Genomic DNA, 18,738 nt, shown 5'->3' with positions numbered 1-18,738 from the left:
CCGCGCTTCCAAAACGTAAAGCAGAAAGTTAAAGAATCACAGAGGGCTGGGATCAAGTGTGATCAGATGGAGACGGTGACCATGATGATGCCTCCCTGCCACGTCTGACTTCCGGCCCCATCTCCGTCCCCGCCCAGTCTTGGCTTTAAGAATCTACCTGTCCTCCATTACCCGCAAACCAATGACATCTCCAATTTTTATTTTACCCACTCTCAAAAAACCTAAACCAAAATTCAAATAAAATATCTCTTCTCCTATATATACCCTCTCTGCGACAAAAACAAACACTTGTGAGCTTCCTACTTCACATTTCACTCTCTCTCTCTCTCTCTCACTCACTCACTCACTCACTCCAATCAAAATGCGCCGGTCACCGGCTCCGTTGCTCCTCTCCCTCCTCACCCTACTCTCCCTACTCCTCTCCGCCGCTTCATGGCGGCCCTGGCCCCACCTCAAGGCCAACAACACTGACCTCGCCCTCGGCAACAACAAAAAATTCGAAGGCTCCTCCGACTTTGTCCACCTTAAATACCACATGGGGCCGGTCCTCACTGCCGACATAACCGTCCACACAATCTGGTACGGCACGTGGCAGCGCCGCCAGAAGAAGATCATTCGTGAGTTCCTCAGCTCCATCTCCGCCGCCGACTCCAAGCCCCCCTCCGTCGCCGGCTGGTGGAAGACCGTACAGCTCTACACCGACCAGACCGGCCAGAACGTCTCCCGCACCGTCCACCTCGGCGCCGAGAAAAACGACCGCTTCTACTCCCACGGCAAATCCCTCACCCGCCTCTCCATCCAGTCCGTCATCAAGTCCGCCGTCACCGCCAAAACCCGCCCCTTACCCACCAACCCTCAGGGCGGCCTCTACCTCCTGCTGACGTCAGACGACGTCACCGTCCAGGACTTCTGCGGCCAGGTCTGCGGCTTCCACTACTTCACGTTCCCGTCCATCGTCGGCTACACTCTGCCGTACGCGTGGGTCGGGAACTCCGCGAAGCTCTGCCCCGGGGTCTGCGCGTACCCGTACGCCGTGCCGGAGTACATGCCGGGGCTGAAGCCGTTCAAGTCTCCGAACGGCGACGTCGGCGTGGAGGGGATGATAAGCGTTATAGCTCACGAGATTGCCGAGCTGGCCAGCAACCCTCTAGTGAACGCTTGGTACGCCGGCCAGGACCCCAGTTTTCCGGTGGAGATCGCCGACCTCTGCGAGGGGATCTACGGCACCGGAGGAGGGGGGTCGTACACGGGGCAGCTGATGGACGACCACGACGGCGCCACGTACAACATGAACGGAATCCGGCGCAAGTTTTTGGTGCAGTGGATTTGGAGTCACGTTTTGAGTTACTGTACCGGACCTAATGCACTCGACCAGTAAAAGTTTGTAATTTTTACTGCTTTCTATTTCGGGTCTGTTTTAAATTTTTCCTTTTTTCGGGTTCTGGTTGTTTTTGGCTCTGATGAAAGAGCTTTTGCTTTTGTTTGTTAATGCGTAATTAGTTAAAGTTAGCGAAGGATGTTAATTATTATTATTATTGTAATAATGATTTATATGTATAATTTTGTTGTATACTGATTTTTGTATACAAAATTAGCAACTGGTTTTTGTTCCCGCCTTATTCGAGTAGGTGATGCCATTGAAGATATTTTAAAGCTGATTGGATGAGCATTGATAGACTACAATGGCTCGTCTTTATTCGCTCGACTATATTTAGTGCCTCATTACTCGCCTCTCTTACGTTTGGTGGACCTTGACCAACAATCCTACCTTTTTAGCAACCGGAAATGGGAGATTCGAACTTACTTAACTAGTAGTCGAATGTATATAATAAGATAAGTGTCTGAAATTGAATCTTGTATCACACTGAGTTGATAACGATAACGAAATTAAGACAAGGCTAATGAAAGGATAATATTTGGTTAACTAACTATATATGTTCAATAATAAAAGGACACGTGTTCATCTAGTAAATATAATACTCATAATTTATTGCGGTGGAATCATCTTCACATTTTTGTCAAGTATTTTTAGCTGGTTATTAGATACATCTTCTCTTGTTATTGGCTATAATTGGTTAGCCAAGTATTATCCCTAATAAAAGTACTTAGTAAACATGTGATTGTAATACTGATTACAAGTTGATTGTTTTAATTGTTTGGTTAATTAAACTTACAAGATTATTCATTTTGATTTGCTTCATGTAATCATAATTACATTAATAAGATAATCGCCACTTTTGAGTCTACCCACTAAACTTGTTTTTTTTTCTTGTAACATCATAGGCTCGGACCCTTGATGATCTCACCTAGAAAAGACAAGAAAATGTAGGATCTACATCCATGATCTTATATCATCATAACTTGCTATCTCTTTGATTAAGTCTATGCTCATGAACATCATTGTGATGAAACTTTTGAGAATTGTAATTTAGAACATCATGTGTAACCTTTAATTATTGAACATTAAACAACGTGACTTTAAGAAAGCTAAAAATCATATTATATTGTATTGAATTTTCCTAAGAAATTTTATAAGATAATTTGTGAATATCTTTATAATGATCTTATAAGATCGTAACTTATTCAATCTATAATTACACTAAGGTAAAGTTAGAGTGCATAAATCGTTTTTTTCTATTTTTTTCTTTTTTGAGGAGAGTACATATATCGCTACCAGCCAATTTCGCCAATCTACTTCCCATGTGAACAAATAGAGGTATGGAGGCTACAATTTCCATGATCTACACAAAAAAAGGAGCATGAAGCTTCCACCATAATTTGGAGTTATGGGGTTTGGCCAAAATTGAAACCATTCACCTAAGCTTACAGCAACGTACAAGGAATCAAAACGTTTGGTGAATGGTGATATCAGTCTATTCACCACTTGACTCACATTCATTATTTTGGCAATGAGATTCATTTCAAGCTCATTACACACACTTGATCGAGTGTCACTTTCAGAGACAAAGCTGTGTAACCTTTAGATCATTCATGAGAGAGGAGTCTCTTCAATCTTTAGAGTCCCCACTTGTTGCTCTTTTCTTCTGTTTAAGCTCTCAATTTTCTCTCAAAAAAAAAAAGCTCTCAATTTTCTCGGGTCAATCAACTTTACTGGGATTTGAGCCCTCGAGGCTTATGATGTACTCGTCCTCCCCTTCTTTCTTCTCCATAATTCAATCTTTTGAATTTGCTTTTTCAGATTTTTTTTCTTCTTTCTTCACTTTATGAAAAGGATCGCACACCTTGTTGTGTACTGCGGACGAAACAGAGTGCAGCAGCTGCTTAATAATTCTGCCGAAAAGCACGACATGGCTTACCTAGTGTTGAAAGTTTCTACCATGTTCTTAACTTGCCAAGCAAGAGCAAGGAACGAAAGAAGTAAGAACAAAGAACCAAGGTTGACTATAAGACTGTAACAGGCTTTTGTTTAAGACTTGAAGAATTGGGCACCAGCTGTTATGCAGTGTTGGATGTGATATTAAAAGTAGACCTAATGATCAGTAATCAGTAATGACTAATGAATACATCTCATGGCAGTGGGGAGGATTGAGATACTCTTGATATTAAACTGCGAGAATGACTGGAATTTTAACTTTAATTGTTAAGAATAATGACAAGAGTATTAAAATACAATGACAAGACCCGTAGTATTAATGTCAAGAGTATTGATTTTTGAATCCCTTTATTTAATGATTTGAGATCAATTTCGTCTTCATATTGTTCAATAACAAGAAATGCAAGACCGATCAAGTGAGTAAAACAGCAGGCATATATATAGCACGCAATAAAGTGTAATCTCATATTATTGTGAAGGATGTAAATATATTCTATATTTGTATTACTTGATGATACACTTACTCTTGCTTGCTTAACATATTTAGGTAAATGAATGAATAGTAGTTAACTGTGACCTCATGATTATAGATGAAGAGGTGAAGTGATACTAAACACGCATATTTTCCCAAGTTAATTTGCGAATCTCTACAACTGTATGAGTTGGTAGAAAATCGATTACGACCTAATAACTGTACACACGCTTACAAGTTGACTGATTTGCAGGCAATTTTGTGGTATATAGCTGGATGGTTTGGCCAATTCGGGTTACGCCAAGGAAAGTGGAGAGGCCACTATTTAGGTTTAGGAAGAAAACCAGCTGGCTGTCACTCCTAATTAATTTCCATCAACTTGCAATTCAAAAACATCAAAAAATTGACATAAAATGGAAGAGTAGGAGTAGCCAAAGCCACTCAAATGCTTAGCACTTTTCATTATCTTAATCCAATTTTCAAAAGAGAGTAGTAAAGTGGTAAGCGGTTATCTTAATCAAATTTTTTAAAATAGAATAGTAAAGTGGTAAGCGGCGCCTGATGCACAAGTCTTTGACCTTTAAGCCTTTTTTGTGTATAAAATAGGTTCAGCTCTTGTATGCTTTTGTTTTGTCTATGTTGTAATTACTTGATACTCATTTCCTGGGTCCCCGTGGAGAACTATTGGAAAGCTCAATCCCCAGTTGCGTTTCACAAAACTTGAACTTGTAGTGTTTGTTTGGTTTATCATATTTAGGGTGGATGTCTGTGTGGTTAGGGAATTAAGAAGCTTGTTGGAGAAAACAACACTTAAACTAATGGCCCTCAAAGTACTAGGGTCGGGTGAGTTCAGATATAACAGCAGAGTGAGAAGAAGAAGAAGAAGAATAACTAGAGGAGGGGGACCTCAAGCTCATTGTCATCTAATTCTCTCACGCAACTTTGATGAAGCTGAGTCTCAGAAGCAAGTGAATAAATTGGGAAACTAGAGCTAACTGAAACGCGGCTAGTGAATGATTGGGGTGGTCCTTTTGAAGCTAGTGATCCAATTAAAGGCAGCCAGAATATGACCCAGGTAACCAAACTCGCATAAATTCGGATTTGTCAAGTTTAGAACTTGACAGTGATTCTAGTACCAAGGGTGCAGACGTGTAGTAGTGGTAGTACCCAGTTACCCACCAACTGTAGGGCCTTGGGCCAAAAAAGCCCTACCAACACGAAACATCAAAACTTAAAAGGTCGATCTCTAGTTAGCTGAAGTGGTGAGAGAGACTAGGATATTAGCATAGCTGAAGGGTTCCATTCATTTCAAAGTATCTGAAGAGAAACGTCACCACTTCCACTCTTTCTTTCCCTCGTAGTGGCTGTAGTTAGTTCACAGTAATCGTTATTTCACCACACCAGAGATGAGGTTTAAATATGCATGCTTGAAAAATTCCAGTAGATCATCGTTCATTGTTATAAATGAAGGTAAAAAAAGGAATTAATGTCAGAACAACGGTTGTAGGCCATCCAAATGATGGATTATAACAGCCACCATTTGCAACCACTGTGATCAGTTCAGTCGGTTCGAATATGCTTCTCATTTTCACTATCCTTTTGTGCTGGGCAGGGCAGTAGTGAAAGTGCACATATTTTTTCAACCCCATTAACACCAAACATAAATTATGCAGTTGGGTATATGAAAACCATTTTGCTAGCATTGAGGTAAGAGTTATTACTTTAGTGGGACATGGATGCAATTAGAGAACAGTGAAGTTCTAGTCACTAAAGTAATTGACTAAATGGTTATACAAATAAATGCAGACCACCCTTTCATCTTTCCAGGCCAAAAAAGTAATGTAGGTTGACAAAGGTTAATAAAGACCATAACAAGAACAAGGATTCAATGGTGAGAAACGCGGTTTCTAGTCACAACTCACAAGCTCATAACTAACTCAATGAATACCTATGATGAGGGTAGGGGATAGTGACATGCATGGCTGGGTCACTACGATAGGGAAGAAGAAGGAAAATAGAAATAAAAAATCAATAGCAGAACAGAAACTTGTAATGCAATTATGAAAAGCCTGTTATAGTACCAGATAAAGATGACAGGATGAATGTTGTATGAGAGAATTTGCTGGTTTCTAACAATGATCTTTTCACTAGTATGGTCTAAACTAATATAAGTAAAAAGGCCCACAAGCATGATATGAAGATAGAGGAATAGTGTGTAGAGATTGTCACATATGAAAATGTTTGGATTCTTATCCGAACTAACTGGACGGTCCAATTCCATGCAAGAAATCAGATCATGAGGTTTCCCTCAATCCATAGGCATGGGACTTGAGTGATCCCACATGACGAGTGTTACAACAAACCAAGGGTCAATTAAGAGAACTGATTAAATGAAGCACTGTAGGTGGTCTGCAATTTCTTAGTATATTCATCTTTCTATCAATTACAACCTTAAAAACTACTGAATTGCGCCTCCTCATGTACCTGAAAGTTTCTCTCTATACTAGGTAAATATCATTTCTGACCTTTGAGTTCCTCATTCTGCAGGTACTTTATTACTCCGAATGCAGTTGTTCCAGCAATGAACAAGAGGACTGTTGGCGTAAAAGATGGATATAAATACTTCACAAATAATTTATCCCACTTTTCTGGAAGGAAGCCTGAAATGCAAATTAACAAATTACTAAAAATGTGAAAAAGAACACAAAGCATGCTTTGTCAATTCAGTTACAGAATAATTTGCATGTTTCTTTTATACATAAAGATCCACATCCAAAGCAATTAATCATATGGACAGTAGACTGGTTTTTCGAACATGTAGAGAACTGATGATTGACACTTGCATAATCTGAATCGTCAGCTAAACAGGTTATACTCTCAAAGATATGGTTTGCAACACGGTGTTATATTGTCAAAGACAAAATCTTGAAAGACACAGAAGATCTTCGGAAAGTTATCATTGTTCTGGTTAATCTCAACTGATGTAAGCATTAGAGTGTGATAGTTGAGACTTGAGAGGCTTGAGCATCCCGGAAGAAGATCAAATTGGTGTATATTAATTGTCCAACTAACTACGAAGGTCTACAACTGTCGTCTCAAGTTGAGCCACAAATTATGACAAACAATCTGGTGTAATAGGCCACAGCTGATACATCTAAACAAAAAAAATAAGGACCGGAAATGACTCAAGACACGTAATTGGGTTCTAAATGAGCACTAACTGACCTAGATGTTGGACTGAGACAACCAAAGATGCAAAAAACAATCACCACTTACACTAACCCCAATCTTTCCCGACCAAAAAGGCCTCTTTTGCAAATTTAGTCAACAGGGAAATTGTTGTTGTCAACGTGATAATTTCTACTACAGAAAACATTAATTCGGATACAAAATTGCGCGTTCATCATTGTAACTAACTTAGCTTTTCCCCCCAGGTCAAATCATACTGTTACTAATAACACTAAAGTATTGAGCTTTCAGTCATATTCAAATGCTTTGAACTTAATCTGATACCAGTAAAATTACCCAAAAAGAAATAACCATACCCGAAGTAGCAAGAGCAAGACCTTCAACTAGAATCACACCTCCAAGCACCAACCAAGCTACCACAAAAGCACCCTCATTACTCCCCATCTCCTTCACCTTAGCCTCATCTTCTTCGCTAAAAAGCACCGGCTTTTCCACCGGCGACCGCCGTATAATCGAAGCCCTCCCCTTCTTTTGCTTCGAACTCACACTGGAATTGCTCGCAGAAGTCGCCGACGACCCGAATCCCATCCCTTGGGAACTGGGTTTCTTCGGCGGGACCTCTTTGCCCTCGGACGACGGCTCTGTTGGGGTCTGAGACTTCGCAGTGAAACGCACCGTTTTGGTGAATTGGAGCCGAGGAAGAAGATGATAGGATAGCGCCATTTTCTGTTTTAGTTCGTTAATGCTGAAATTTCGCTCCTTTTTGTGCGTTTCCCACACCAACGACACGTCGTTTTGTAAATTTTAGTATGTCATCTCAATTACGTTATAGAAAATTAGTAACACATTCACATTATCAGTATTTAGATCGAGTTAGTAACACACTCATTATATCAGTATTCAGATCAACGTTTATAAAAATATCTCAACAAAGTCAAGTTAGTAACACACCCACACTATCAATATTTATAATTTTAAATCGAGTTAGTAACACATCCACTCGATAAGTATTCGGAGGTGTATAAGAATATATCAGTAAAGTCAGACAAATCTCTCATCATAGATACACGAAATCGAATGCCTCTCAAACTTGCTGATCACAAATTGGTGCACGAACTCGAATGTCTCTCAAATCTGCAGATCACAACCAAAATTCAAATCTAGACATAAGAAATCCATGTTAAACCGCTCGACCAACTTACCTTACTCACTTGCTACTTGGTCTGTTCTCCTTCACATAATCCCAGATTAACCCTTTTTTTTATTTTTTATTTTAATTTTGCTCTGCCACACATACAATTTGAATTCTTTGTTTTCATCTCCAACAATGCAAAACCCTAAATTTTAACCCCAATTTTTCTCCAATAAAAACCTTGGCTTTCCTCTAATGGACAGTAATGGCTTCACTCTTCACTCTCCAACACTCTCCCTCGCTTTCCTTCTCCCCAAGAACCCACCTTTACTCGCCGAAACGGTGCCGTTTCCGAGCTCAAATTTCAGTCAACGGCGGAGCTAAGACCGGCGCCGCCGTCGTTTGGCTGAAGCACGACCTCCGAATCGACGATCATCCAGCTCTTCTCGCCGCCGCTAATCACTCCGGAGCTATTCCTCTCTATGTCTTCGACCACCGTATTCTCTCCCGTAAGTATATACACACTGGTCAGTACGCGAATACGTATAGCGAATTTGATTTGGAGTATAATCAATTGTGTAGGTTTTGGGGACGAAATGCTGGAAATGGTTGCGGTTGCTTTAGAAGATTTGAGAAACTCGTTGAGAGATAAAGGTACGAACTTGATGGTGAGGTTTGGGAATGCAGAGAATGTGATACAAGAGATTGTAGAAAAGGTTGATAACTTTTGTGAATTGAAAGAAGATATTAGTTTTCGATTAATTACTGTGTATGAGAGACTAGTTGAAGTACTGAATGGACTCATTGTAGAGGATTGGAACAGGTTCGGGTTGTGAGCACTGTGTATGCTGAGGAGGAGGTAGAGTATGGTTTAAGGGAGATGGTTGGTGTTGTCAAGGACAGATTGGGAACAATGCCTTCTGCCCCTGACTTTGTGCTGTGGCGGACGCCGTTTTATGATGTGAAGGTAGTTTTGATATTGGTTTGTTTTTCGGTTTATGTTGAGAGATGGTGATTGATGAGTGGATGAGTGAGTTAACTTGGCTATTGTGTAGAGCTTGAAGGGCATTCCTGATTCCTACAATGACTTTACTAAACTTCGATTGCCAATAACCATGCCGCTTCCGCCAGCTACATTTTCCGGTAGTGCAATGGAGTTGGACTGGGGTAAAGTTCCAAGACTGTTAATGCTTCCGCTTATACTTCTTCTTGATTTCTTTTTCAGTAATTTTAGCAAGGATATAATTTGTAACTAGTACTGATGCTAATGGTGACTGTACTATGATTTAGGTCCTATGCCCACATTTGATGATTTGAAGGAGTTTGTAAACGCAAATCCATGCAAAATGCAAGAGAGGTGGACTTCAATCAAGGTATGGTTGACTGAAACAGTATTGATGAATATTTTTTAAAGCCTGGGAAAGCAATGAAACCCATTCAAGGTTTAGATGTGTTCAGGTCCAGTCAAAGAGTCGTGATGAAGTGTTTTCCACCACAAAAGGAAATTCTATGGGGGGTCAGACGAGCACGGTATTGAATTCTTTGGGTGCATACTTGAGATACTTGGATGGAGAATCACGGGATGACTTCTGGCAGAAGTATGTGGTCACATTTTCTGCATATTTTTTAAATTATAAAAGGCCCTAAAACAATGATATTTTCCTTTTTGATTCATAAATGTATTAAGAGCAAGTTCTTTTGGCATAACTATGTTGCAGGGTGCATGAAAGGATGCCCTATGCTGAAAGCCGGGATGGAGCTTCATTTAATACTCTCTTTGGTACAGCCCTTTCTCTTGGCATCCTATCCAGAAGGAGAGTATATTTTGAAGCTATTAAGCATGACAAAGAACGAAACTGTGGATTTCTATCTCCTTTTGGTTCAGGAGCAACAATTTCTGCTGCTGTTGATTCAGTGTGCTCAATGGAGGTGCTATATCAGTTATGCACAGATTATACTTTTATGTTTCAACTGAAGTGATTCTTTTGAGATTTACCTTGTGAGGTTGCTAAATTATAAAAGTCACTCTATTTTTGCATAATAGTTGCAAGTATTAAGTAATTGAGATATTCTTGTGGCAGTGGTATTGGCTTCTGGCTCTCAAAAGTCAGATAAGTAATGATAGAAGATATCATATTCGTATCTGGAGATGGAAAGGCTATCTAATTCAGGTATTCTGTTCGAAACTATTCTTTTGCTGGTTCAATGATATGCCATGGCTTTTAATCTGGCAAACTACTTGGCTAGAAATAATTTGTAGATGTGGCATATAATCTTCCACTAAGATACTATCCTTTTGTCAGTATACTGTTGTTGGTCATGAAGGTCCTGCTATTCTGCTTGTGCATGGTTTTGGAGCCTTTTTGGAGCATTACCGTGATAACCTAGGTCGCATCGCTGAAAGTGGAAACCGAGTTTGGGCCATTACAATTTTAGGATTTGGGAAATCAGAGAAGCCAAATATTGTGTACACTGAACTCCTGTGGTCTGAAATGCTTAGAGATTTCATTCTTGAAGTTGTGGGTGAACCAGTGCATCTTGTTGGGAACTCAATTGGTGGTATGTTTTATACTGAAATGTATATTTCATCTGATAGAACAGTCCTTATGATCTTCCTTTTAGCATGCTTAGACATACAAATACAGTTTCTGTAGCTTATCCATCTTATCGTCATTTTTTTTTTGTTTCCAGGTTATATTATTGCAATTGTTGCTCGTCTTTGGCCTGCTCTGGCCAAATCTGTTGTTCTGATTAACAGTGGGGGTGAGGTTATTCCATACTCCTCCCCGCCATTCACTAAAGTAAGTATGATTAAAACTTGCAGGATATCGAATATGATAGACAACTTTATCATATGTATTCCTTTTTAGGAAAGAAAAACATCAGGGGCTTCATGGCTGGGTGCTCGATTTCTTTTGTTCTACCTAAGGTTTCAACTCAAGGACATAGTGCAGAATTGCTATCCAAATGTTAGTCTGTCTCTATTGCTCTCTCATTTTGCATCACTTGTTTAGTAGCTCTGTTTTTTCTTATTTTAGTACACCTTTGCTGAGTTTCCTGCAGAAAACAGAGCGAGTGGACAATTGGCTTATAAATGAAATGCTAAGAGCAGTATCCTTTTTCCTATTATGTATATTTTATCAGTTGTGTAGGAACTAGGAACCACAATCAGTGTTTTACTTTTCTAATACAGCTTTATAGAGCATTTCTAATTTTGTGAAAAACTTCCTTTACCTAAACAACAGTCATATGATCCTGGGGTGGCAGTGGTCCTAGAAAGCGTTTTTAGCTTCAATCTCTCACTTCCTCTTAATTATCTTTTGAAAGGATTCAAGGAAAAGGTTCTCATTATCCAGGTAACAAGTAGAGAAAATTACAGTGACATCTCTCTCTTCCATCATATGTTTTTTCCTTTTTTCCTTTTCATCCTTACTCAAATAATGTGCTATAGGGAATGAGAGATCCAATATCCAACTCCAAATCAAAAGTGGCTATGATTAAAGAGCATTCCGATGGGTTCTTAATCAAGGAATTGGATGCTGGTGGGTAAAATTCTACAGAAAAATTCTCTCCTGCCTCTCCCTTCTCTTCTGGTTTATGCTCTAAAATTTTCTGGAAGTTAATATTTCTCATTGTTATTGAAATTCCAGGTCATTGTCCTCACGACGAACTGCCTGAGGAAGTAAATTCAATTATCTGTGAATGGATAGTAACCCTGACTAGTAAACGCCCTGTTGTGAGCTTTAGGTAGGAATTTCTTGTAAGTTAGAGTTTGTGCTCTCACATGTGGCTGCAAATTTTCCTATACTCTCGGTGTAAATTATTCGTTTGTTAGTTCTCCCTCTAACAAAAAATACATTTCTTATTAAAAATCTGTCGCATATTTTTATTTTCATGTCATTGATGATTCATTTTATTTTCATGTAATCATTCGTTGATCTAGTCGATCTCATCAAATTCATCATTGTCAAGACTCAAATGCACATCTTTAAGAATTAAGATGAGATATGGGATATATGAGAAACTTTTGCCGATGAAATATTCTGATAAGTGTGTGCCATATTACTTCTTTGGCGATGAATTATATGTTGCCAGAAGACTATCATCAAATTATTTGTCCGGCCAAATTCTTACTACAGTTTCTACTAATTAGATAAAGTTTATAAGTAAATTATCAATTTATCAATCAGTTTTCGATGTATTATTACTTGGTTAAAGCCTTCCACAGATAAATTTAAATAAAGAGACAAACTTTTGCCAACAAAAATAAAACAGAAAGCCACAATACTTTCCAGGACATTTTTAGGCCGAAGTCTAACAAAAAAAAAAAAATCTTTACCAACGAAATTTTTGTCACTGAAAACCTCAAATAAGTAATTTTGTTCCTAGAGATAGTAATGGAAACCCCATTACACTCCGAGATTTCAGTTTAAGAATCATCTTTGCTTCTGGCACTCCAGTTTGATGAGGCTGGAGATGCCTTATTTTGTATAATTTCCTTTTCAAAATCATTCAGTTTTACATTTTCACTCTTGTATTGGTGATTTGGTTCCAAGTCGATTTGCATTAAAGTGAGGAGCCTCCATCCAAAACCACACCGATCTAATCTCCTGTTTCGGTTTAACATATATTTCAATCGTTCTCTCAACTCTTCTCAAACTTCATTTCATTACAAAGACAGGTAATATCAGGAACTAATCCTCCATTACAGTCCCTTAGAATCCCATCTCCTACAAGACCATTTAACAAATCATCTGGTTCTTTGGCACCGCCATGCTGTAAGAATTTGGTTCTTAAAGCGGTTCCTGTGGTTAATGAGAGTGGATCTTCCTGACACAGCTTCTGCCATATCGTAGCAGCAAAACATTTGGCATACAAGTAACTATAATAACCTGCAAGAAGTGTACATTTATCAGCCAAGAACAATTTTACAGAACAAGAAGGGGTATCACTGATATAAATTATACAAGGTTCAACTTCCAGCTCATAAGTAAATGAAACTGGTGAAATTTGGGGATAGGGATTATAACTGAAATTCAACCAGTGGATTCTAGATACATGCTAGCAATCTGATGATGATCAGATTCCTGATTCTTTGGAGTGATTTATAACTACAATGTGACTTGATCTTGTACCTTTTATTTATTTTTTTTTATTTTTTTTTTAGAATAATTTGTTTTCTTGTTTAAGTTCTGAAGTTCTAGTAATCTCAACATCACTAATGACTTTCTTAAGTTCAAAGAAAGTCAAAATGTTAGCAAAATTTCAGCATACCTGCACCGTAATTCAGAAGGTGATTGAATCGGGCCTGCCAGTTTGTGCCCTCCACGTGCTTCCAACTAGTAAACTCTCTTTTCAGATCCTCAACAATAGAACTTGTCGGTGGGGTTGGTTGTTCCCCAAACAATGTTTGATCAACAGCGGCATAAAAAACCTGATGAACAGGAACACAGCAAGAAAACATTGATTAAAATTCCTTCAGTAGTTTTCATGTACTCTTCACAAATAAAGGGATCATCGATTGTTTATCAAAGGTCGTTGGTCAATAACCTGACGTTGCAAATCTGTGGCAGCAAACATCTTTCTTGCACCCTGCATTGAATCTACTAACTTCTCTGGGATGATTTCCCCGGTTGAATAATGTTTGGCAAATGTCTTCAAAACTCGATAATCCCAAGCGTAGTACCTTCACATATCAAAAGAATCACTATTAGGGTCATTACCAACCTATTCTATTTTGAAGTTTATAATTTGTAAGACTTCTGAAAACAGAAAAAAAAAGGTTATAACTCAAAGGAAAGTAGACAGTTTTAGACTACCATCTCCAAATGTGATAATTTTAGATAATCAGACACGTAAACAAGATTGATGTCAAATATAAAAATATTCAACTAAATTTTTTGATCAGATGTTTTAATAAAGAATAATGGACTAATAATAACGTCAACTCACTCAAAAAGGTTGGATGGTGTTTCTGCTAAATCAAGAACCACTCTGGTACCTGAAAAGTGTTGATAGTCCTACAAGAAAAGATTACAAATGTAAGAACTTATAAATAGATGGAGGTAGTAGAGCCGGCCTCCCAGTCATAAGGTATTTTCTAGTATACCGTTCTTGAAAGCAACGAATGAAGAGCATGCCCAAACTCATGAAACAGAGTTTCCAATTCCCAATGATTTAGCCTCACGGTTGATGAATTACGTGAAGAAGAAAAATTGCAAACAAGGGCAACAACCTGTGAGACAAATAAGAGTTAGTGTCCAATGAACTAATGCATGATACAGAAAGTCATTGAATAATAATAATAATTGATAATTTTGAAAAGTAGCATCCAACCCAATCCAGACATTTCCTCAAAAAGAGGGATCAATTTCTGAACTCAATTTGGATGAGAGTTTCTCCAAAGCAAATGCAAATCCACCATAGTGACAAATGTTTCAAAGTTGTTAAAAAGAAAAAAGATTAACAAATGTTTTAAGGGTTCAGAAGAAGTATTTTGAGTCCCTAGTTTGCTTCTTGTTCCATTTTCAATGGTTTAACAAAGCTAAGAATATGGTGTTTTATTGTAAAGAAGCATAACTCTACTAGAGCAAATATGTCTATTTACATACAGGAAGTTGATATTCTGTTTCTGAAACACTGCGGCCACCTTTAATTGCAAAATGAGCACACCCCGGATACTTGTCGTTCCTTGAGTACAAATCAAGGTAGAGATACCCTAAATCACCCTGTAATAAGCATGCATATCCTAGTCAACAATTGGGAAGATAAAGAAAAACTAAATCATTACAGTGATATCCAGACATTTACACCTATTATCAACCATTAAATACCTCTTCAGGATGATGGAGAGACATTTTGAGCACATCTGGATGCCATGATTCACCTGGTGCCATGGGCACGTTATGAAACGTTGCACCAAACAAAGATTCCACCAGCACTTTTAAACCGTCGATACATTGTGGTAGAGAAAAGTATGATGCTACAACCTGCATAGAGGAAGAAAGTCAAAAAACTTCCTTTGCTTCAAACCCCCAGTATGATGTACCCACAAAGAGACACTATCCAACAAACATTATTGAAAGCAAATGTTGCCGTCGCTTTTTTTTCTTTTCCAAATATAAAAAATAGTAATAAAAAGAAAGAAAAGCAAATAGGAGAGCCTAACATACTGAAGAGTCAAAGTCATAGGCAGAAGACTTCATCATTGCTGTGTAGTATGCCTCATCCCAAGGTTCTAAGTCTCCATCTGTCTGACCACATTTTTCTCTCTTGAAGGCCTTAATTTTATTAAACTCCTAAAGTTAAGTAACTTCTCATTAGTAGACGAAAGCTTCAATTAATCTTGAGCCCAATAAAAAGTAGAAATTCTTTCAAACAAAATAAATGTCTTACAAAGGACTTAATACCTCATCAGCACTCGGCCTAACCATCTTGCTCAACTCTTGCAAAAAAGACATCACAACTTTTGGTGATGAAGACATGTTAGGTTTCACCGTAAATTCAGCATAAGATCTATACCCCATTATCTGCAGTTATCAATCAAAACAAAGCATGCAGATAAGTGGAAAATGTAATTGAAAGCCTATATCAAACCATATCCATTATTGCAGCAAATCAGACAATCCTAGAAGCAATAAATTTTTACAAATTGTCATAAGAGGTGTGTATTAAAATCAGTCCTCAAAAAATAAATAACCAATCAAGATGGGAAGATGTTTATGTGAGCAGTTCGGAACGTTCCAGAAAGGAAGATATCTTAGAATCCATAAGCATATACAAATCAATTTGATTATTCAATTCTACATTTAGACCTGTGGGGTTATGGGAACACACGGACCCCTCCCACCTTATGGTCTACGCCACTAACCAACCATTCATGTCAATCCCAGTGAACCACTGAAAAATAGGAACACAACATCCTATAATAAAAATAATGCTAAATCGTGAAAGTCAATGCATAACTAAGAATAAATGATGTACAAGTATGGGCACACCCAATCACTGAAGTTTCATATAAACAGTGTCATTCAGTACATCAGTATTAGAGATTGCTTCTAAAAATACACGCAATCACTCTAGCATGCTATATTTGAATGCACGAAAAAAGCCCAACAACGTTTTGGCCATCCTGTTACTAAATAATTTATGTTCATCACCATATAGGATATTTGTCATGAACTAAAAAGGGAGATAATTAACCTGAGCTAGCTCATGGCGGGTAGCTATAAGATTATCAAGAACACCAAGGTTTGCATGAGGAACAGAATTTCCTTTCATATATGCCAATTTCCTGACCTGAAAGCAAATATAGAGTAAAAAAAGTTCATCCAGAGTTTGAAGCTAGTTTCCAAATTCTAGAAGGTACATTCCACATTATGCTCAGTTCATCTAAGTCTATTGCAGTGACCTGACTCCCTATTGCATTGAAGATTCAAAAAGCAGGAAGAATACTTTTTTCAACATCAAAGTTACCTCATCATCTGAAGCCCATTGGAGAACAGAAGATAAAGTGTTTGGATCTGTTGGTATACGAAAACCCTTTTCTTTCATGGCACCCCTGTGCCCCAATGATTCCCTTGAAATTGCAGATCTGGATCGGTAGATGGGCTTGAGAAGATGGTGCAAACTTTGTGGCATACGTGATGCTGGAAATATATCCACAGTACCTGGGTCAATGATGATATTTTCACTGAACCTGAACCCAGAAAGAATTTCATATAAAGGAAAAGTAAAGTCTCATAGGCAAACTGTTTATTAACAATACTAATATTAATAATAAATAACAGGACAGAATCAGTAAGAAGGGTAACCAAATTCTCCACCACCACTTACAAACAAGTGAACAACATTTAAACTGCTAAAAACATTAACATTAAATGGGCCGGATGGACCAAAGCTCATCTTACTAACAGAATAGATGTGAAGTAGCACTAATCATACTACAAACGTGTTTTGTAAATGCTGAAGCAGTTCTGAAAACTCTGAGTGTGATTTACATATCATTATGCACATGGAGTACATAAATACACAGGGATGATATAATGAGAGGTAACATTTTCATTTTTGGTACTGAGAAGTAAAATCAATTAAGTGAATGTGAAGATAAATTATGATATTGCACTTACTCTTTGCAAAGTTGTGAAATTTTTATATTCAGCTGATTCACACTATCTAATTTCTCTGCAAAGCAAAACAGAGAAGTTATTAGCCTGCAAACGAAAAAAAAAACCTACTGCAACAGCACTGTAAAACAACATGAAGAGTGCGATACCAGCAGGAAGATGAATTCCACCCCTCTTAAAGTCAACGCGGAGGTAATGTGCCGCCCTTTGAGCTTCCTTGGTGAGCAAATGGCCCTCTTGTTCAGCTTTTCTCACGGCATCAAACAAAGTATGATTTGTATTCAGGTACTATAAGACAAAAAAATTCAAATCAGACACAGGCAATGGCTCACTACACAAGAAAATTGTGAACAAAAATTCAACAACACTAGAAAGTGAAGACGATTCACCGTCACCTCACATGTAGATATTCATTAATCCTCATTGAAGCTTTGTTTGCCTCTTCAACAAATTCCCTGATACAATTGAAGTATCCAAAAAACCAAATTGAAATCTCTCAAATCGACAAAAACAATAACTAAATACCTCCAAATAGAGAAATGTAATATCGAAAAAAGCCGAAAAATTCAGAGAATAATAACCTGTTTGGATGAGTATGTCTACAAAGTTCTGCAGAGTCTACCACACAGCAGACCTATCAAATTGAACAATGACACAATGCAATTAGCTCATTCACTGTAAAAACCGATCGGTAAACTTGTAGAACTGTAACTATCAAAACTTACTGTGTTAGAAATCTCATCCATGGCTTTGATTATCTCAGCAGACGAAGGCATCCCGGAAATGAACTCAACCAGCTCGCCGGACCTGAAAAATTAGATTTAATCAAACTTTAGATTGCGATTGAAATCCGCAGATAGTTTGTTGAATTGTAGGGACCTTTCGATGGCGTCGTCGACGAAGCGTTGGAAGCCTTTGGGGGAGTTTAAGTGGCGGAAGCCATAGAGACCGGTGGCGGTGGAGGAGTAGTTGCGAAGGGTCGGGAGAGGGTCCGAATTGCATGATATGTTAGCGGGTCGGAGCCGGAGCTTCGAGACGGAGCTGCGGAGGAGGAGGCTGAGCATTGTTGGCGGGGCGGGTTTAGAGTGACGGCGTCGTGTGGACTGTTTAATATGTGCCGTACGGGTCGGGTTTGGATACGGGTATACGCTGAATTTGGATAGGAAGAGCATAATAATATTTATTTTTCTTTTGTCATGCATAATCAAAACTCTATTCTAGCTAAATTGTAATCTAATTTTGTACTCCGCAAAATGATTACTTCTGATGATTATTGTAGCTGTGTCATTTTTATTCTGTTTGCTGAAATTTAATAATACGGCTAACTTTTTCGATTTAAGAAAAAAAAAAAAAAAAACTCTATTCTAGCCTAATTGTAAATTTGTAATTGAATTTTCAACTAATTCATCACCATTTGGGCTAATCCAAAGACTGAAGAAAAGCTCGAGTGTGCTCTCGGACGTGCTTGATAATTTCTTCGAACGGT

At 38.3% G+C, this 18,738-nt stretch overlaps 4 protein-coding genes across 4 annotated transcripts; 2 read left to right on the top strand and 2 right to left on the bottom strand.

Annotated features, from left to right (window-relative positions):
* The first annotated feature begins 274 nt into the window (after window positions 1-274).
* Window positions 275-1,612, top strand: LOC133717089 (protein EXORDIUM-like 3). Its single transcript, XM_062143724.1, has one exon. It carries the CDS (start codon window positions 362-364, stop codon window positions 1,376-1,378), a length of 1,017 nt encoding a protein of 338 aa, XP_061999708.1. The 5' UTR covers window positions 275-361; the 3' UTR covers window positions 1,379-1,612.
* Window positions 1,613-6,036: 4,424 nt separating this feature from the next.
* On the bottom strand, window positions 6,037-7,754 carry LOC133717582 (protein LPA2). The gene is made up of 2 exons (XM_062144303.1): window positions 7,352-7,754; window positions 6,037-6,466 (listed from the first exon to the last, which is right to left on the bottom strand). Exons 1-2 carry the CDS (start codon window positions 7,716-7,718, stop codon window positions 6,321-6,323), a joined length of 513 nt encoding a protein of 170 aa, XP_062000287.1. The 5' UTR covers window positions 7,719-7,754; the 3' UTR covers window positions 6,037-6,320.
* Window positions 7,755-8,045: 291 nt separating this feature from the next.
* On the top strand, window positions 8,046-12,027 carry LOC133717581 (uncharacterized). Its single transcript, XM_062144302.1, has 15 exons — window positions 8,046-8,636; window positions 8,710-8,843; window positions 8,951-9,094; window positions 9,183-9,294; window positions 9,418-9,500; window positions 9,586-9,725; window positions 9,846-10,056; window positions 10,209-10,298; window positions 10,431-10,686; window positions 10,819-10,928; window positions 10,998-11,096; window positions 11,191-11,238; window positions 11,373-11,483; window positions 11,579-11,669; window positions 11,778-12,027. Exons 1-15 carry the CDS (start codon window positions 8,393-8,395, stop codon window positions 11,876-11,878), a joined length of 1,974 nt encoding a protein of 657 aa, XP_062000286.1. The 5' UTR covers window positions 8,046-8,392; the 3' UTR covers window positions 11,879-12,027.
* Window positions 12,028-12,726: 699 nt separating this feature from the next.
* On the bottom strand, window positions 12,727-18,362 carry LOC133715213 (mitochondrial intermediate peptidase, mitochondrial). Its single transcript, XM_062141621.1, has 17 exons — window positions 18,132-18,362; window positions 17,978-18,059; window positions 17,834-17,886; window positions 17,653-17,707; window positions 17,402-17,540; window positions 17,256-17,310; window positions 16,603-16,825; window positions 16,330-16,425; window positions 15,537-15,656; window positions 15,300-15,425; window positions 14,961-15,116; window positions 14,739-14,855; window positions 14,237-14,362; window positions 14,080-14,147; window positions 13,678-13,813; window positions 13,402-13,561; window positions 12,727-13,019 (listed from the first exon to the last, which is right to left on the bottom strand). The coding sequence occupies exons 1-17, from the start codon at window positions 18,314-18,316 to the stop codon at window positions 12,772-12,774; spliced, it is 2,145 nt and encodes a 714-aa protein (XP_061997605.1). The 5' UTR covers window positions 18,317-18,362; the 3' UTR covers window positions 12,727-12,771.
* Between the last annotated feature and the right edge of the window lie 376 nt (window positions 18,363-18,738).

This window comes from Rosa rugosa, chromosome 6 (genome assembly GCF_958449725.1).
Source record: "Rosa rugosa chromosome 6, drRosRugo1.1, whole genome shotgun sequence".
Classification (NCBI taxonomy): Eukaryota; Viridiplantae; Streptophyta; class Magnoliopsida; order Rosales; family Rosaceae; genus Rosa; species Rosa rugosa.
This window is presented reverse-complemented; position numbering and strand designations above follow the sequence as displayed.

Bases quoted from the DNA above. Each gene is read 5' to 3' on its own strand.
- LOC133717089 (XM_062143724.1), top strand. From the start codon at position 362: ATGCGCCGGTCACCGGCTCCGTTGCTCCTCTCCCTCCTCACCCTACTC.
- LOC133717581 (XM_062144302.1), top strand. From the start codon at position 8,393: ATGGCTTCACTCTTCACTCTCCAACACTCTCCCTCGCTTTCCTTCTCC. The intron at 8,637-8,709 runs GTAAGTATATAC...TCAATTGTGTAG, and splicing joins CGACCACCGTATTCTCTCCC to GTTTTGGGGACGAAATGCTG. The intron at 11,670-11,777 runs GTGGGTAAAATT...TTGAAATTCCAG, and splicing joins AATCAAGGAATTGGATGCTG to GTCATTGTCCTCACGACGAA.
- LOC133717582 (XM_062144303.1), bottom strand. From the start codon at position 7,718: ATGGCGCTATCCTATCATCTTCTTCCTCGGCTCCAATTCACCAAAACG. The intron at 6,467-7,351 runs GTATGGTTATTT...TTTGCATTTCAG, and splicing joins TCTTGCTCTTGCTACTTCGG to GCTTCCTTCCAGAAAAGTGG.
- LOC133715213 (XM_062141621.1), bottom strand. From the start codon at position 18,316: ATGCTCAGCCTCCTCCTCCGCAGCTCCGTCTCGAAGCTCCGGCTCCGA. The intron at 17,708-17,833 runs GTTATTATTCTC...CAATTGTATCAG, and splicing joins AGACATACTCATCCAAACAG to GGAATTTGTTGAAGAGGCAA. The intron at 14,363-14,738 runs GTATGTAAATAG...TTTGTCTCACAG, and splicing joins AAACAGAATATCAACTTCCT to GTTGTTGCCCTTGTTTGCAA.